Source organism: Helianthus annuus, chromosome 14, assembly GCF_002127325.2.
Source record: "Helianthus annuus cultivar XRQ/B chromosome 14, HanXRQr2.0-SUNRISE, whole genome shotgun sequence".
NCBI lineage: Eukaryota > Viridiplantae > Streptophyta > Magnoliopsida > Asterales > Asteraceae > Helianthus > Helianthus annuus.
This window is the reverse complement of record NC_035446.2, coordinates 27,267,819-27,287,910: the sequence shown is the minus strand read 5'-3', so window position 1 is coordinate 27,287,910 and position 20,092 is coordinate 27,267,819. Positions and strand designations below refer to the sequence as shown.

At 37.1% G+C, this 20,092-nt stretch overlaps 2 protein-coding genes across 2 annotated transcripts; both read left to right on the top strand.

Annotated features, from left to right (window-relative positions):
• Nucleotides 1–762: 762 nt before the first annotated feature.
• Nucleotides 763–1,908, top strand: LOC110906821 (pentatricopeptide repeat-containing protein At1g62930, chloroplastic-like). The gene has a single exon (XM_022151896.1). It carries the CDS (start codon nucleotides 763–765, stop codon nucleotides 1,906–1,908), a length of 1,146 nt encoding a protein of 381 aa, XP_022007588.1.
• Nucleotides 1,909–7,798: 5,890 nt separating this feature from the next.
• On the top strand, nucleotides 7,799–19,748 carry LOC110906822 (pentatricopeptide repeat-containing protein At1g62720). The gene is made up of 4 exons (XM_035982930.1): nucleotides 7,799–8,346; nucleotides 18,392–18,486; nucleotides 18,577–19,187; nucleotides 19,236–19,748. Exons 1-4 carry the CDS (start codon nucleotides 7,799–7,801, stop codon nucleotides 19,746–19,748), a joined length of 1,767 nt encoding a protein of 588 aa, XP_035838823.1.
• Nucleotides 19,749–20,092: the final 344 nt, after the last annotated feature.

The following is a 20,092-nucleotide window of genomic DNA, read 5'->3' as shown; positions in this document are numbered from 1 at the left end:
CACAAAACAAGTGAAAGAGGTGTCAAAATTGCACCGTTAGTGGTCATGGTGAAGTAGTGGCGGTTGTGGTTCGAAGTAGGGGGCGGAGGAACAGTTCTTCTGCCTGTTTTGAAATTGAAAGAAGAGATGAACTACACGAGAAGAATTGGACTTCGTTGTTACTCTACTGCTTCACCTTCAACCTCCCATTTCAATCAAAGAATTACATCCCTAAAAAATGCTCCAGGACCCACCAAGGTCGATGATGCCCTCCAACTGTTTGATGAAATGCTTCTAAGACAACCTCCACCTTCCATCTTCCAATTTACTCAATTGATTTCTGTTATTGTAAAGATGAAACAATATTCCACTGCTCTTATACTCTTTAAACAAATGAGATTGATGGGTATTCCTACTGATCTTTATGTAATGAACATCTCTATTAACTGTCATTGCCAGTTGAATCACGTTGCTTACGGTTTTACCCTACTGGCAACCATCTTCAAGCAAGGGCATCCACCTAGTTTGGCAACCTATACTACTCTCATTCATGGACTTGTTCTTGCTGATAGGGTCTTTGAAGCTGTTGAGTTATTCAAGAAACTACTTAAAGATAAACTTTATGATCCTGATCAAGTTATGTATGGAAGCGTTATTAATGGGCTCTGTAAAGTAGGTCACACAAGCAAGGCCCTTGAACTGCTCAGGTACATGGAATCAGGCTCTTGTAAACCAGATGTAGTATAGTACAATGCAGTCATTGATAGCCTTTGCAAAGACAAAATGGTTGATCATGCATTACAACTATTTGCCAATATGACTGAAAAGGGTGTTCTTGCAAACATCATCACTTACAGCTCTTTGATTCATGGACTGTGTAGCTTTGGTCGAGAGATAGAAGCTGCAAAAATGTTGATCGATATGGAGGAGCAAGGAGTATCTCCATCAGTGGCTACATTTAATATCTTAGTAAATTCCTTTTGCAAGCAAGGATCTGTAAAAGATGCAGAGCTTGCTGTACAAGCAATGGTACGAAGAGGTCTAAATCCAGATGTTATCACTTATAATGCATTGATTGATGGATATTGTTTACGTGGTGAAATAGGTGACGCAGAGAAAGTTCTTGATGGCATGGTGAAGAGGGATATTGTACCTAACATCATCACATACAACAGCCTGATAAATGGATATTGTAAGAAGAAGCAAATTGATAAGGCCAGGCATCTCTTTCAAGATATCCAAGACAAGGGTTTCATTCCTGATGTTGTTACTTACAGTAGCATGTTACAAGGTTTGTATGATTCAGGGAATCCTGCAGCGGCTAGAGAGCTCTTTAACGAGATGCAAGCAAAGGGCCAAACTCCAACTGTATTGACTTATGGCATCTTGTTCCATGGAATGTGTAAAAACTCCCAGACAACTGATGCATTGGCTCTCTTCCATTCGTTGGGAAGCAATGAATTGATGAAAGATATAGTGTTGTATAATATATTGATTGATGGTAGTAACAAATGTGGGAAGCCTAACTTGGCTTTGGATCTGTTTGATGAGCTTTTATTAAAAGGATTGAAACCAACTGTTAGGACATATACAGTGATGATAAGTGTGTATTGCCAAGGAGGCTTATTTGGTAAAGCGAACGATTTGCTTAGAAAGATGGAAGATAATGGTTATTTGCCTGATAGCGTTATGTACAATGTTATTGTTCAAGAGTTGTTGAAGAAATCTAAGTGTCAAGAGGCAGAGAACTTTCTGGAAGAAATGATTAACCGAGGTTTCATGCCTGATTCTACTACTTTTACGATGGTGCTACACCTAATTCCAAATGTAGGAAAGGAATCGCGTATGCGAACGATCATTCAAAAGCTAACTACTGTAGAAAGAAAAGACGGGAGAATACTTAATTTAACATCTAGGCTCGTTCCCTGAACATGTTAGTACCCAGTTTAGTATGTATATATTATTTTTACTTGATTCGCAAACAACTGAATCTAATCTAGCTTGAATGGTAGTACTTTGGTCAGGTTGTCGTGTAGCAGGTCATGCGTCGAAAACTGATTGAATACTAATCATATGATTACAATCATGATTAGTATTTGAAGAATGTAATGGCTCAATTGATTATTCTCTATTATTGATACCTCAATATAAATACAAGATACAATCCCTTATCTTAGTGAACAAGTAAATACAAATCTTAAGGAACAAGTAAATACAAAATCATATCTATATTTACATAAGGGATATTCCATTACACCCCCGCAGTCGAAGCAAGAGGTGAGCGAATGTTGAGACTGGAGCGGAAATCATCGAATAATACTCGAGGTAAGCCTTTGGTGAAGATGTCAGCAATCTGTAAACGAGTAGGCGTGTGAAGTATTCATATAGTACCACGTTGAACATGTTCGCGCACAAAATGAATATCAAGTGGCGGTGGAGAGGGGGCGACGTAACTCGAGAAAGAGGTTACGAAACCAGCAAACTTCAGCAATAACATTGGCGACTGCTCGGTATTCTGCTTCAGCGCTGGAACGAGAAATGGTCGATTGCCGCTTAGAAGACCAAGATAAAAGATTTTGTGTGACAACCCTCACCAAACCAGGTATCCGTACGAATTAATTAATATTTAATCACTGCTTAATTACTGTGCTTGCTTCTAATTGTGGTCTAACTGATTCTTGATTTCTGATACATACATTTACGTGCATCATACTTTATTTGCTGTCACTCCATTATTTACACAGAACTATAGTGACAAACTTGATGCACAAAAGCACAGTAGCACAATGAACGAATAACCCAGTAAACGTGCTGACATAGCCAGCACCAGACAGACACTGTCTCTAAGGCCAGTATGAGCCGGGAATAGATTACTACACTAGTAGGGAGTGTAGGGAGTTGAGGATTGTAGAACTGCGTCACTAGGTGATAGTTATAGTGACCGGATGTGCCTAAAACATGTTTTAAACACAAAATTCTGCACTTTAATATAAAAATTCAGCATTTAAGCTAACTAGTAAAGTGCAAAAACATGGGAAAATAATGCTAGACACTTTCCAAAGTGTCGGGAATTCTTTGTGTGACTAAAAATAATAATAAAGACACCTTAAAGCTTTGTTAAGCACTTTAACGGATCAGTATCCAACCGAACAACCGGACTCTACCCGGAACATAAAAATATTGTCAAAGACATTGCTTTTCTTTTTCTGAGCCAGTTAGGGTCCCCGAATACCCTAACACCCGCCATAGAACATAACACACTAGTAAATTGGTTTGACCTCCTAAATTAACTAACTAAACCTTAACTAACTAGTTCAACATCAACCATAAACCACCCCCCCCCATGTAACCGATTCGGTCCCCCTTAGGGGACATACCCTTACACCTTTTAATATTTTATTCACTTGTGCCTATTATCTAGATGACACTTTATCTCTTGGATAATCTAGTCTTATGGTTTATAAATTTGACTTTTGGATCACATTACAACCATTCCATCACTTCACAAAAAAAATTGCAACTTTCTTTCCTCTCCCTCTCTTGATCTGCCGAACATATACACACACCCACATCCACTTTCAAGTTTCGATCAAGGCAATCTACTAACATACAAAGGTGAAGAATCACGTATAAGGAAGCTCGGTGCTTACAGATTGCCAAGGACCTCACCACAACGCTATTAACCACCCATTTTTTGTCTAGTTTCTTCCCTAGCCTTGAGCTAGTTGTAAGTGCTTCTAATCACCTTCTTGATCTTATCTAAAGTGGTTAATAAGAGATTTGTCGGATAAAAATCATAAACACTCAAGAACAAAACTTAAAGTCTACTAAAAATGATGAACATGGTGGTTAATGAGTAAGTATTAGTGTAAAACTCTTGGATCTTGTTTTGTTGTGACTCTTTTATGTTGTTTAATGCTAGTAGTAGTTCGGATCGTCATCTAACCCGGCTAGGTCATGTCCATGGAACATGAACCAGTGTATGTTAAAGTATGAAAGTGATTAGATGATGAACTCTACTACTTATGAACATGAACTTGTGTAAAAATGATTTTTCTTATAAAATGAAGTTCTAAACTAGTAGATCTAAAGATCTACAAGTGGTATTTTTGAAGAACCAAGTGTAAAATGAAATCATGTTTAAAAGTCGGATCTTTCTTGAAACAAGGTGATTTTGTGAACACACAAGTGTGTAGACACTTGTGTAACGAAAGGTTTTAACAAAGAAATATGTTTGTAACTTTTGACCAAGAAGTTGTAAACTTGCACTTCCTTTAAAAATAAGATTTTTCAAGAAACCGATTTTACTTACAAGGATAGAAAGATCCACTAAAAATATTGGAAGGTTACTACACACTTTTACATAACCTACAAGTTCATGTGTTCGCGATCTATGTATATTTTTTACTAGTTTGGTGTTGAAATATTGTTTGTTGATATTGAGAAAATTGTTGATTGGATTTTTAAAAGAAAATGATACGCTAGAAAGCGTGGCCACCTCCAGTTACAGAGGAAACTCTGGCGAAATTTTCCCAGAAATATAACACTTGGAAAATATTTTTGTAACAAGTGTTGTGAATATATTGTTTTTAAACTTGTTTTCCAAACAAACTTCGCCATGAATCTTTACTACAAAACTTCCAAGTGTCGGAGGTGGGATTTTCACAAATTAAACTTGCTAAATATATATTTAGAATATATATTTTTCATAACAACACCTGTGTGAATTTTCATGATTATTTTGTGAACTACATGAATATTATTTTTGGGGTAAAAAAAATATTAGTAGAATACACTGAATATATTAACAGCTCCAAAATAATACTAACGCCTTCACAATAAATATTTAAGTTACACCGGTATTATGATTACCACCCGAACTTTACAACGTAAGATACGTATTTTTTTTTTTGGAAAGGTACTCTTAATTGCGTATTTTGATAAAAGTATTATTTTGGAAATTATATGGAATAAAATATAATGTTTTTGGGAAAAATATTTATATTTTGGAGATAGAATGTTTTAGACAAATGAAATAAAATATATTTTATTAAGTGAGACTTAAAAATATATTTTGAAGTTATACGAACGCACATGTATTAAAGCCCCCATCCTTGGGAATGAATATATTTACCAAATAATTACGAAGTGTAATTACTAAATAGTTGCCTAACTATTTCCCAAAAACATTAAACCTTAATCTGCTGATGAATACAGAGCATTCAGAATATGATGTGAGATGTCAACTTCTGATAGAGTATCTCATGAACTGTCCAATTTTAGGAGCTCTAACAAAAGAGAGAGAAGTACCAGAAAAGCTACTATAACAATTCGTTCACACCTTTGATGAAGTTGAAGAAAACCAAATCTCTGCTCATGTATGGGAAAATGTTTTTGTAACATTAACTCCTGCAAGAGTAAGAGAATGGCTCGAACTACCTATTTTTGATAATTATGTTGAAGCACCAAGCAGAAAAGAGCTAATAAGTTTTATCATTGGGCTTGGTTACAAAAACAAGAAGATCAACAAAATTGGTTCAATCAGAAGAAATGAAATGCCAGCTATATGGCAAGTGATGATGGAAGTATTAAACAAATGTCTTACCTCAAAAATCGGAGGAACTGATCAGGTCAATCAAGCTATTCTAACAATCATGTACGGACTCATAACTGGGTTCAAAATTGATTATGGGTTAGAAATTTTTAACCTAATCAAGAGGTCAATCATCACCAAAAATGGAAAAATAATCTCACATCTGCCATATCCGAGGTTAATTTCTATTTTCATTTCTGAAACATTTGCTGCAAGAGAAATAGAAATTCCAATTTTGGAGAATATGTGGAGATCAAACACCATGAAGGCTTGGAGTTCCAATCATGGATGGGAATCTGACAAAGATATCCCTGAATTACCAGAAAGCATGATATGTCTCATTACACCAGATTCACAGTTCAGAATACAGCATGAAGCACTTCTGACCAAATCAGACTCTACAACAGAAAGAGCCAGCAGAGAAGTTTTCAAATGCTCTTCATCACTAGAAGGAGATGAAGAACAAAAGTCAAAATCATCAAAAGAAGCAGGAGGAGAAGGAATTCTGATGATTACCAACTCACCAAAAAGTAAGTCAAATGATGCTGAAGATGACTAAATTCGTGAAGGAAGAATTCATCCAGATTTTGATATGCTACAAGAGACAGCACAAGAACATTATGCAGAATCACATATTGCTGGAAGAATTCAAGAAGATGCTGGAGATCATTATAAAGAAGCTCAATTTGATGGCACTGAAATTGAAACAGCTGAAGTAATACATCATGATGAATCCCATATCGCTGGTACATCTCTCTCAAGAACTGTTTTAGTTGATACTCACTCAAAATAAACAAAATCAGAAAGTTCAGTTAATGTTTCTTACAATTTAGAACATGAAAAAACTGATGTTGATAAAGAGGTTACTAGTGCTTTCAATCTCAACTCTGAATCAGAAAATGAGGAAGAGAATGAGGTCTCAACAGATAGAGATCAGGAAACTGATCAAGGAAATCTGGAAAAAGGTAATATGTTTACCCTAAAAACTTATGGAGAATCACATATTGATGTGATTCAAGGATATATGGAAATCCAGGATGAGAGTATGTCACTCACCACTGGTGGAGATGATACTGGTAAACTTAAGGTTGCACCAAATTCTGGTAAAGCCAAGAGTGACCCTATCATTTCCAAAAGAACAGCAAATGTGTTTGCAGCTGGAATGTTAGCAGGAACATCTGTTGTTCCAAATATCCCTGAAAAACCCATGAATCAAGAAAATCTGGAAACTATGTTGGAAAATGTTTACAAAGTCTGCAAAAGAAATCCAGTGGAAGAAAAACTTGATATGTTGCTGTCAGAAATACAAGGTCAAAGGGCTGATATGAAGACTTTGTCAGAATCAGTGGAAGCAATAAAGAAACAAACTGATGATAACACTGAAGCACTAAAGTCTCGTCAGAAGATGAAAGAAAAGGCACCAGAACTCAACATCTCTGCATCAGAAATCCAAACGATTCTCACAGAAATAGAAAAGATCAAAGCACAAGTTGCAAATGTGATAGAATCAAGGCAGTCAAGCAGTGGAAATAGAGTTTTGGAAGAAGTTACCATTCTAAGGGCAAGTAATAATAGTATCACAGATGCCCTTGAGAAGCTGTCAAAAGAATGGGCTGAAATTCAAATGAAAGCTCAAACTGAATTCAACAAAGTTCAGAAAAACATGGCTAACAACTCAAAACTGGTAAGAGAAGTGCAACAAATAATGGAGAAGTTGCAATTTAATATTGCAAAATTAGCCAAAATGGATCCTCAAGAACTCATGAAAGAAATTCCTGGTGAAAGCTCACATCAAGAAGCTCCAAAGTCAACTCCTCAACAATCACCAACCACACCAATCACCAAAGCTGAAACCACAATGATGGGTCCACCTCCAAATGTCTCAAAAGATAAAATGCTGAAAAGGTTAGCAAATGCAAAACCTCAAGTTATTACAAATTTGAAATTGCTAGCTGCTGTCCCAAATCCAAGAGTATCTGATGACTCAGCAATAAGTAAGTACATGAATACACAAACAATGAAGAAATGGGAACAATAAGGGTATTCATTGGCAAAATCAAAGATTGTTAAGAGAAAAATCTCTGAAACAAAGTCTGTCATGGTTAAAGAGATTGCCAGGGATGTAATGACATTTTCTGAATACAATCTGGTGAGTTATTATTTAACAAAAGAGGATGAAATACCAAGACCACTATCTCCTATCAGATTGGGTTTAAAGAAGAAAGAATGAAAAAAGGGTCAGGTAGCATTCACAAACATAATGAGAATCCGGTAAAAAGAAATTTAAAGGTGGATGAAGTAAAAGTTACAACAGATGATGTTGGTGGAACTTATGTACAAAACAGATACACACTTCAGAGAGAAAATGGGGATGAACAAAAGGTGACTGATGAAGAAATAGCTGACCAGTTGCATCCTTTAGACATTTTGTTTATGAAGGATCACTATGAAAAGGAAAAGAAAAATAACCAAAAGGTCAGAAGGGCATTAAATGGCATATCAAAGGCTGGAATATTACTATTTGAAAGAATGGCTTTTTCAGACTTTGATCTATGCATCAACTATGAACATGTGCACAACAAAAAGGTGTACTTCAGATCACCAAAGACAAAAGTTCCCTCAGAAATATTGAAAGATGCAAGATCTGGAGACATCATTATGCAGACAAGCAAAGATGGAAAACAAGAATATGGTGTAACCTTCAGAGATTATGATAATAACAAAGCTCTGTTCAGAAGTGTTGACATCTGTAAGTACTCAAATCAAACTCTGAGGTATATCTTTGTTGGTGCACTACATCTGTTGATTTCGTCTTAGATCAAGTCTTTCATTGTAATGTATAGATTAGGGCGTGTTTTACGAGAAAACTAGAGAGAATATGTGTTGTAGAGAGGAGGTCTGCTTATACGGACATAGGAGATCCTCTTTTATGTCAGGTCCGCTTATACGGACATAGGAGATCCTCTTTTGTGTCAGGTTCGCTTATACGGACATGGGAGGTCCGCTTATTCGTCAGGTCCGCTTATACGGACATGTCCGTATAAGGGAACCTACCTGGACTATAAATACCACATAAGAGGACCTCATTTGTAACTCTCTGGATTCCATACCGAGGTGCTGCCAGTGTGAGAACTGAATGTAAACGTTGTCAAATTAATCAGAAGAGAGATTTAAGAGAATATCTAGCTGTTTTTACATCAGGTACTTGTTTTCCGCACCTGTATCTGATCAAACTCCTCTGATTGACTCGTTCGGGTCAGAATCCGATCCTACAATTGGTATCAGATAACATTGATGTCACGTTTACCAGATAACATTAATGTCACGTTTACCTCGTCCGATACTGATCATGAGTCTGAGTTAATCAAAAAGGTGGTCGATCAGGTGTTGGATACTGATGAGGAGTCTGAGTCAAAATCTAAGGCTGGAAAGTCAAATTCGTCAGTCAACAGGGAAAATTTGTCGGTTAAACGATCTTACAGTAAAGAATTTTTGTTATCAAAAGCAGATTTGAATGATGAAGCATTCGAAGTTGTTTATACTTTGAATGGTTCTGACAAATTATATTACAACAAAGAGTTTCCAATAATGAGTATTAAAACGGAATTGGTTAACAAAACTTTCAAATTAATAGAAGTTAATATTCCGGAATTAAAAGTTTTGAAAAACCTAAAAAATACACTTCAAGAGTTCAGCAACGTCTAAACAAGAAAAAGGGTTACAATTCTGGTTCTGGTTTTCAAAAGAAACCTAACCAAAATCGTAGCTACAAAAAGAAAGGTTTAGGTTTTGTTCCATCAGAAAACCATAAAAATGATACAAATTCTAAAACAAAAACAAAATTTGTGTCAGGTGGAAGTGCAGAAGAGGAACAGAAGAAACCGTTCTGGAGACAGTCAAACCAGGAGTTTCTTGCTGAGAAGAAGAAAAATAGAGCTGAAGTGTGTTATCAAAGAGAAACTCGTACCTGTTATCGATGCAATGAAGTTGGTCATATTGCATGGAACTGTTCGACAAATGCAAAAACAAAACAGGAAGTTTCTCAGAAATTAAAAGACAAAGTTGTCGATGATGAACCACCAACCAATAGACTTAAAATTTTTGAAAATTCAAAATATGAGGTTGGTGAGTGTTCGAAGAAAAATTTTTACAAAAAGAAAGAGAATGACAACCAAGTGTGGGTTGCTAAAAAGGTTGATGTATATGTCGGCGATGAATCTGGTTCCACAAAGCCAGAAGAGCAAACAGTTTACAATGAGAAAAAAGATTTTGATGTCGAGAAAACATTCAACGGGAATGTTAAAAAGATATTTGGGAAAATGTTAAGTGGAAGGGCAAAGGGGGTTAAAGATTTTTATGCAACTAAAAAGGAGACATATAACCCTACTGCTCAAGAGTTGAAATCCATCAAGTCTGAAAAGACTTGGATGGAAGTTTGTTTTCCATGATAGTCGAAGGACTATGCCGGAGATCCCAAGTTTATATCGTGGACCAGGAATCGGCATCATTCTAGTGTTTGAAAAGTTTGTTTGAAAGATTTTGAATAATGTTTAAATGTTTACAGGTGAAAGGACTACGCCGGAGCTTCCAGGTTGGTAATTGAGAAGCAGGAATCGGCATCTTTCTGAATAATTTGACAAGTGGTAAAGAGGTTTATGTAGATGTTTCATTCCTACAGTAAAACCTACAAGTGGTATTTTTGATCTACAAGTGGTATTTGTGGTTATACCTTGAAGAATTTACATTTACAAGTGGTACAGTGATTCTGAACTGCAAATGATAAATCAGGGACATTAAGTTGTACTTGATTTATTATTCATATGAGATTGATAAACAAGATGTTGAACCATATCCCCATGCTTCATAAGTGGTAAACTTAAAAGTGGTAAACACAAACTCATTTTCCGGAAAAATCATTTCGATTAAAACAAACTTGAGTGTTTTGTGATCTAAATGAGAAAATGGTTTGTTGAAAGGGGGAGTTCAGATTGTTTAGGCCTAGTGAATGACGATTTGATGTGATTCGATGTCAGTTGTCAAGTTTCTGTACAGTTTGTTTTACTTTTCATGTTTCTAGTGGGTCAAGAGTCTAGAAGTTTTCAATTTTTCTTTGAAATGTGTTTGCATTTTAGGGGGAGTAGGGAAATTTCTGAGAATCCAAAAACATTTGAAAATTTGAAAAAGACAAAAACATGATAAAAATCAAAAATGAGTTTCGTTGTGAAAAGAGGAAATGATAGTACGTTAGTAGGCTGTCACAACATGCTAAAGAAATGTAAAGATAAAATGTGATAAACAATCTCACTGAGGATATGCCAGTAGGTTTTTACACATTTAGTAAATTGTGACGAGATATAAACTAAATTTCAAACTTGCTTGTTCTGTGGGTTAACACAAACTTGGATATATAGGTAACCCCTGAAATCTTGTTTGATAGGTCCCTTATTCTGAGATACTAGGTCTTTATGCTCAGTGATATCTGGGGTATTATCCCGGGACTTCTGCTATATGGAAGTACTGACCTAGTCCCCGGATAATGCTTTCCGCAAATGCTTGAAACACAGCATCGCCCTCAGCAAGCTGATGAAACAATAAAATTGATAGTCGCTGCTGTTGTAATCAAAAGATCCTCTAAAGGGGACACACCAAAAGTCGAGTCGTCATCTCTCTGCTGAACGGAAGTTCTGACCTGAGCTCTCACGACTTCGCATTTAACCCCTGAACAGATATCATCTGTGGTATACTCACCTGTAAGACTGAATATTGGGATCTGGATACGGGAGTATATTCAAGTAGTGGGACACACTGATAAGTTTAAGTTCTTAAGACATTAATATCGTATCTCGGATCAGTTGAACTTTGTGTGAAAATTTCAGTGGACCGATATACTGACAATCTAGGTGAATTGTTTTGAACTGAAAATGCAATCAAGCTTAACGGTGTTAGTGACATGTCTCATAAACTGATATGATCCTCTTACACGAACTCACAAAAATATTGTCTGTAAATATTTTCTTTACTGCATTACAGGTTTCTTTATTTCAAAATCCAAAAAGATTTTCAGTGTGTTTTAGCATAAATTTTTTAAAAAGTCAAAAAGATTTTCGACAACTGATGTTGAACAGCTGATTTTCAAAATTCTGAGTGCTAAACATGATGAGCAATATTTGAGGGGGAGTGTTTGTGTGAAATTAAATGTTTTCATAATCTAACCTTTCAAGTGGTTCATCAAAGTCTGTGTTTGTTTTGAAGGAGAGTCTAAATTGGTGCAGGGTTATATGTTTGAAATATATATGTGAAAGAAATTTACTTTGAGGTAGAGCTTTTGCAGGATAAGATGAGAAGCTGTTAGACGAAAAGCCAGACAACGGTCCTGAAGATGTTACTGAAGAACAAAGGAATGCCAGTAAATCGAGAGGGGGAGTCTGAAGATAGAGAGAAAGAAAAGCCCAGAGACTGATTAAGACTGAAGATGTGAAGACACAGCATAGTTGTGACTCGATAGTCGACTCCATCAACATCTGAGGGGGAGTCTGTTGGTGCACTACATCTGTTGATTTCGTCTTAGATCGAGTCTTTCATTGTAATGTATAGATTAGGGCGTGTTTTACGAGAAAACTAGAGAGAATATGTGTTGTAGAGAGGAGGTCCGCTTATACGGACATAGGAGATCCTCTTTTGTGTCAGGTCCGCTTATACGGACATAAGAGATCTTCTTTTGTGTCAGGTCCGCTTATACGGACATGGGAGGTCCGCTTATTCGTCAGGTCCGCTTATACGGACATGTCCGTATAAGGGAACCTACCTGGACTATAAATACCACATAAGAGGACCTCATCTGCAACCTTCTGGATTCCATACCGAGGTGCTGCCAGTGTGAGAACTGAATGTAAACGTTGTCAAATTAATCAGAAAAGAGATTTAAGAGAATATCTAGCTGTTTTTACATCAGGTACTTGTTTTCCGCACCTGTATCTGATCAAACTCCTCTGATTGACTCGTTCGGGTCAGAATTCGATCCTACAATCTTGAAGACCATGAACAAAAGACAAGAACATCTTCAGAAGATGGAAAAGAACTTGGAGGGAAGCAGAAAAGAGATTGAGCAAATGATTGAAGAATGGATCCAAGCAAGAGAATGGTACAAAGACATGTATGTCAGCTGCAACAAATATTTCTCCTACAAAAAGAAGATAAAGAAAGGAGATGTGCATAAGAGAGTGAAGCTGAATTAAAGAAACTAGTTCATTTTTTTTTGTCTTTTATGTAATTTGTTTTTCAAAACTTCAGCAACTGGTTTAAATTTGCAGGTATTAAGTTTCCACTGTTTGGAAATTTTATATTCATAAGGTAGTTCATTTTCTTAAAATACTAAGGGGGAAACTGTTAGGAAACTTTATTTGTAAGGTAGTTTCCACTGTTTGGAAATTTTATATTGATAAGGAAACTTTATTGAAGAAAATCTCAATCAACTGGATCCCTGAAGAGATAACAGTCCTGAAGATCACAGCAAGAAGAAGAAGACCAGATAGGACAACTGAAATGCAAAGTATCTGCTTTAAATAATCACAAGTTGATCAAGAGTTGATTTGGATTATCGGAGAAGGTTATTTCTGATGGGTCTGATGATATTTCTGATGAAATATCATCAGTTTTCTTACGATTCTAATCATCAGACTTTCTGATGATTCGTTCACCAGAATTTCTGATGAAGTGGTTTATCAGAAATTCTGATGAAAACCCCACTTGTCTAAAATCACAACTCTATCCTGCCACCAATGACCGAAGCATGACATTATTGGTTATCATGATTACAGATGCAACTTGAACAATGGATTCAATGAATATGTCAAATTGCTACTTTATGCAGGATTTATTGCATGAATAAACAATTGTTTATTCATCTACACCGCCGTCTATATATAGAAGGCTCGAGAGGCAGAAGATAATTGAGTTTGAAGCTTAGCATTCATATACAAACACTCAAACTCCACTACTCTTCTCACCCACAGAATTCAAGATTCATTTGTATTAGATAATAATCTTACAATCACCTTGTTAAACTAATTTGTTTCAAAGTGATATAAACTTGATAATTCTGTAGGTCTTGTTTCATGAAAGTCTGATTTCCATTTCCGCACATCTTTTTCACATATACTGAAATCACTTTCCATATTACGTAAAAAGAAGTTGTTAAGGCCATACTGGGTCCAACAGAGGGGGCAATCTTGACCCAAAGCCTTCCAAGTGGGTCGGTTTGGGTTGCTTTTAAAATTATATGGGTTGGTTTGGGTAAGATATTTTAACTAAATGGGTCACAATGGGTCACTTGAAATTCCATCTTGTTATTTTCGGGTAAAAGTGGGTCGACAACATTAAAGAAATGGGTCGATGTGGGTTAGTGTCTTAAAGAAACGTGGCAGGTTTCAGATCGGAATGGGTTTTGAGCTGGCACAAGTATCCGCACGAAACGGGTTGTGGATCGGAACGTGTTCAGTTCAAATTGAGTTTCGGGCCGAGGAGGGTTTCAGAACGGCGCAGGTTTTGGATCGGAACGGGGTCGGTTCGCGTCGGGTTTCGGGTCGACACGGGTTTTTGCACGGGATGGGTTTCGGATCGCAACGGGTTTTGGGCCGACACGAGTTTCCGCACGAGACGAGTTTCGGGTCTAGATGAGTTTCGTACCGTTTCAACCCATACCATTTCGACCGGTACCGTTTCGACCAGTACCGTTTCGACCCGTACCGTTTCAACGCTAAGCGTTTCGACGCGTACGGTTTCGATGCGACCGTTTCGACCCGTACCGTTTCGAACCGACCCGTACCGTTTAGAAACATTGTACTCGTAGGTTATTAAAATGGTGGCAACATCAAATTCATATCATCCAAGGTTTGATTCCATCAATAAAATTTAGATTCTAAAGTGTATATATAACAACTGCACAATGCTAATTTCATCGTTGAAATGATAAGATATTCCCGGCCTCTGCAAATTGTCAACTAATTTGAGTGTACTCAATAGATTATCCATTGAAGTTACGTTGGGAATCATATTCCTCGCTCATTCTTTCGATTCATCTGATGAAGTCTTGTATTTTTGGCCCTATGTGAGCACAAACAATTGCTTATAATTTGGTATACAGGAGTTTTATAAATATATGGAACAAGTGTAATTTTGGTGCATACATCTGTCGACTTCGTCTTGTATTGAGTCTTAGATTAGATTGTATAGATCAGGGCACGTAGATCGAGAAAATGTCAAGTTTTATGTGTGTAAAAGCTGATTTCGCTCAAACTGATTAATTCCGCTTGAAATGGATTTGGACACTTTCGAGCGGAATCACAAGTTCATGATTCCGCTCCCACTGTCTCATGTATCTTTCGAGCGGAATCAGAGGGGCTATATATAGTGGTTGTCCGAGCGAAATCAGAAGAGTTAGAACGATTCTCGAATTCCATACCGAGGTAAAAACAAACTTATTTTCTGGAAAAATCATTTTGATTAAAACAAACTTAAGTGTTTTGAAATCTAAATGAGAAAATAGTTTGTTGAAAGGGGGAGTTCAGATTGTTTATGCCTAGTGGATGGCGAATTGATGCGATTTGATATCGGTTGTCACTTTATTTGTACAGTTTGTTTTAAAATTTCTTCAATTGGGTCAAAAGTCTTGTTTGTTTTCAAATTTCCTTTAAATGTGTTTGCATTTTAGGGGGAGTAAAAAATTTCAGAAAATCCAAAAACATTGGAAAATTTGAAAAAGCCAAAAACATGATAAAATCAAAAATGAGTTTTGCTGTGAAAAGAGGAAATGATAGTACATCAGTGGACTGTCACAACATGCTAAAGAAATGGAAGGTTTAAATGTGATAAACAATCTCACTGCGGATATGCCAGTAGGTTTTTACACATTTAGTAAATTGTGACGAGATATAAACCTAAATTCAAACTTGCTTATTTTGTGGGTAACAATTTCTTGAATATATGGGTAACCCCCGAAATCTTGTTTGAAAGGTCCCTCTTTCTGAGATACTAGGTCTTTATGCTCAGTGATATCTGGGGTATTATCCCGGGACTTCTGCTGTATGGAAATAATGACCTAGTCCCCGTATAATACTTTTCGCAAAATGCTTGAAATACAGCACCACCCTCAGCAATTTGATGAAACAATAAAATTGATAGTCATTGTTGTTGTAACAAAAGATCCTCTAAAGGGGACATACCAAAAGTCGAGCCGTCATCTCTCTGCTGAACGGAAGTTCTGACCTGAACTCTCACGGTTTCGCACCAAACCCCTGACAGATATCATCTGTGGTATACTCACCTGTAAGACTGAATATTGGGATCTGGATACAGGAGTATATTCAAGTAGTGGGACACGCGAATAAGTTTAAGTTCTTAAGACATTAATATCGTATCTCGAAGCAGTTGAACTTTGTGTGAAAATTTAAGTGGACCAATATACTGACAATCAAAGTGAATTGTTTAGAACTTAAAATGAAATGAAGCTTAACGGTGTCCGTGATTTGTCTCATAAACTGATATGATCCTCTTACACAAACTCACAAAAATATTGTCTGTAAATATTTCTTTACTGCATTTCTTTATTCTCAAAATCTAAAAAGATTTTCGGTATGTTTTAGCATAAACTTTTGAAAAATTTCAAAAAGATTTTCGACAACTGATGTTTGAGAGCTGATTTTCAAAATCCTATGTGCTAAACATGATGATATTTTTATGAGAGGGAGTGTGTGCTTTTAAATCAAATGTTTTTCTGATCAAATCAACAAGTGGTTCATCACAAAGGATAGTTATTTCTAAGGGAGAGTCAGGGTTAGTGCAAGTGTTTAAATTCAAGTTGTTAAATTGAAAATTTATATTGAGGTAGAGTTTATGCAGGTTTAAGGATGAACCGGGTTATCAATCCTGAGCCGAACTAGAGCCAAGTTGCGATCCTAGAATCAAAAGCTGTGTGAGAGTAAGTCAGGTTGATCGATGCTGAGAAGCTTATGTTTTAGAGAGCCAGGTTACGATATCTGAGGACTCTGATTGAAGAAAGATAGCAACGATCATGGACCTGTGAAAGCCAGACAACGATCCTGAAGCTGATGATGCTGAAGAACTAAAGGAATGCCAGCATATCACAAGGGGGAGTCTGAAGACATACAAGAAAAGATAGAAAGAGTGAAGCCCAGAGACTGATAGAGACTGAAGTTGCAAAGACTCGACACTGAAGACTCGTCAACATCTGAGGGGGAGTCTGTTGGTGCATACATCTGTCGACTTCGTCTTGTATCGAGTCTTAGATTAGATTGTATAGATCAGGGCACGTAGATCGAGAAAATGTCAAGTTTTATGTGTGTAAAAGCTGATTTCGCTCAAACTGATTAATTCCGCTTGAAATGGATTTGGACACTTTCGAGCGGAATCACAAGTTCATGAGTCCGCTCCAACTGTCTCATGTATCTTTCGAGCGGAATCAGATGGGCTATATATAGTGGTTGTCCGAGCGAAATCAGAAGAGTTAGAACGATTCTCGAATTCCATACCGAGGTGCTGCCGGTGTGAGGACTTATTGTATTTGTTGCCAAATCAATATAATCAGTGTTATAAGTGAATTGATAGCTGTATCTAGGTCTATTTCTTGTTTTCCACACCTGAAATAGATCAGAACCTCTCTGAACGACTCGTTCGGGTTAATCGCACGATCCTACATGTAATTTGTACGTGGAACTATAATTTGAAGATGAAAATGCTGCTCTAGACTCTAATTCGCTAAAACAAAAATGGAACTGAAGATCCGGGTAGGTCTTGTACCCGTGGACCGATATACCCGAATAACAAAAGAACCGGAACCGATTATATATTTAGGGTAGCATATCGGGTAGTGTTATAATGGGTTCTCAGGTCAGTACTTACGGGCCGCATGATCACCAAAGTTATATTGGAAAAAAAACCTGACCCGACCCGACCCGAAAACCGTTCTGACCCAGACCCGTTCTGATCCGGACCCGTTCTGACCTGGACCCGTTTCAACCCGAACCAAAACAACCATTTTTTATAATTGACCCGTTTTGACCCGAACCCATTTTGACCCGACCCAACCCGTTTGCCAGGTCTAATTTCTAAGTAAGTGTGAAACGTCTATTTTACCCCTTGCCGAAAAGAAAAACAAAAGACACGACTTTTCTTTTCTTTTTTCTGTCCCTTTCTCCCCTCTGCAAGTATCTTCTTCTCTATCGTATCTTCTTTCTCTACCAACTTCAAACGCACACAAAACAAGTGAAAGAGGTGTCAAAATTGCATCGGTAGTGGTCATGGTGAAGTAGTGGCGGTTGTGGTTCGAAGTAAGGGGCGGAGGAACAGTGCTTCTGCCTGTTTTGAAACTGAAAGAAGAGATCAACTGCACGAGAAGAATTGGACTTCGTTGTTACTCTACTGGTTCACCTTCAACCTCCCATTTCAATCAAAGAATTACATCCCTAAAAAATGCTTCAGGACCCACCAAGGTCGATGATGCCCTCCAACTGTTTGATGAAATGCTTCTAAGACAACCTCCACCTTCCATCTTCCAATTTACTCAATTGATTTCTGTTATTGAAAGATGAAACAATATTCCACTGCTCTTATACTCTTTAAACAAATGAGATTGATGGGTATTCCTACTGATCTTTATGTAATGAACATCTCTATTAACTGTCATTGCCGGTTGAATCACGTTGCTGACGGTTTTGCCCTACTGGCAACCATCTTCAAGCAAGGGCATCCACCTAGTTTGGCAACCTATACTACTCTCATTCATGGACTTGTTCTTGCTGATAGGGTCTTTGAAGCTGTTGAGTTATTCAAGAAACTACTTAGAGATAAACTTTATGATCCTGATCAAGTTATGTATGGAAGCGTTATTAATGGGCTCTGTAAAGTAGGTCACACTAGCAAGGCCCTTGAACTGCTCAGGTTCATGGAATCAGGCTCTTGTAAACCAGATGTAGTATAGTACAATGCAGTCATTGATAGCCTTTGCAAAGACGAAATGGTTGATCATGCATTACAACTATTTGCCAATATGACTGAAAAGGGTGTTCTTGCAAACATCATCACTTACAGCTCTTTGATTCATGGACTGTGTAGCTTTGGTCGAGAGATAGAAGCTGCAAAAATGTTGATCGATATGGAGGAGGAAGGAGTATCTCCCTCAGTGGCTACATTTAATATCTTAGTAAATTCCTTTTTCAAGCAAGGATCTGTAAAAGATGCAGAGCTTGCTGTACAAGCAATGGTACGAAGAGGTCTAAATCCAGATGTTATCACTTATAATGCATTGATTGATGGATATTGTTTACGTGGTGAAATAGATGACGCAGAGAAAGTTCTTAATGGCATGGTGAAGAGGGATATTGTACCTAACATCATCACATACAACAGCCTGATAAATGGATATTGTAAGAAGAAGCAAATTGATAAGGCCAGGCATCTCTTTCAAGATATCCAAGACAAGGGTTTCATTCCTGATGTTGTTACTTACAGTAGCATGTTACAAGGTTTGTATGATTCAGGGAATCCTGCAGCGGCTAGAGAGCTCTTTAACGAGATGCAAGCAAAGGGCCAAACTCCAACTGTATTGACTTATGGCATCTTGTTCCATGGAATGTGTAAAAACTCCTAGACAACTGATGCATTGGCTCTCTTTCGTTCGTTGGGAAGCAATGAATTGATGAAAGATATAGTGTTGTATAATATATTGATTGATGGTAGTAACAAATGCGGGAAGCCTAACTTGGCTTTGGATCTGTTTGATGAGCTTTTATTAAAAGGATTGAAACCAACTGTTAGGACATATACAGTGATGATAAGTGTGTATTGCCAAGGAGGCTTATTTGGTAAAGCGAACGATTTGCTTAGAAAGATGGAAGATAATGGTTGTTTGCCTGATAGCGTTATGTACAATGTTATTGTTCAAGAGTTGTTGAAGAAATCTAAGTGTCAAGAGGCAGAGAACTTTCTGGAAGAAATGATTAACCGAGGTTTCATGCCTGATTCTACTACTTTTACGATGGTGCTACACCTAATTCCAAACGTAGGAAAGGAATCGCGTATGCGAACGATCATTCAAAAGCAAACTACCGTAGAAAGAAAAGACGGGAGAATACTTAATTTAACATCTAGGCTCGTTCCCTGAACATGTTAGTACCCAGTTTAGTATGTATATATTATTTTTACTTGATTCGCAAACAACTGAATCTAATCTAGCTTGAATGCTAGTACTTCGGTCAGGTTGTCGTGTAGCAGGTCATGCGTCGAAAACTGATTGAATACTAATCATATGATTACAATCATGATTAGTATTTGAAGAATGTAATGGCTCAATTGATTATTCTTTATTATTGATACCTCAATATAAATACAAGATACAATCCCTTATCTTAGTGAACAAGTAAATACAAATCTTAAGGAACAAGTAAATACAAAATCATATCTATATTTACATAAGGGATATTCCATTACACCCCCGCAGTCGAAGCA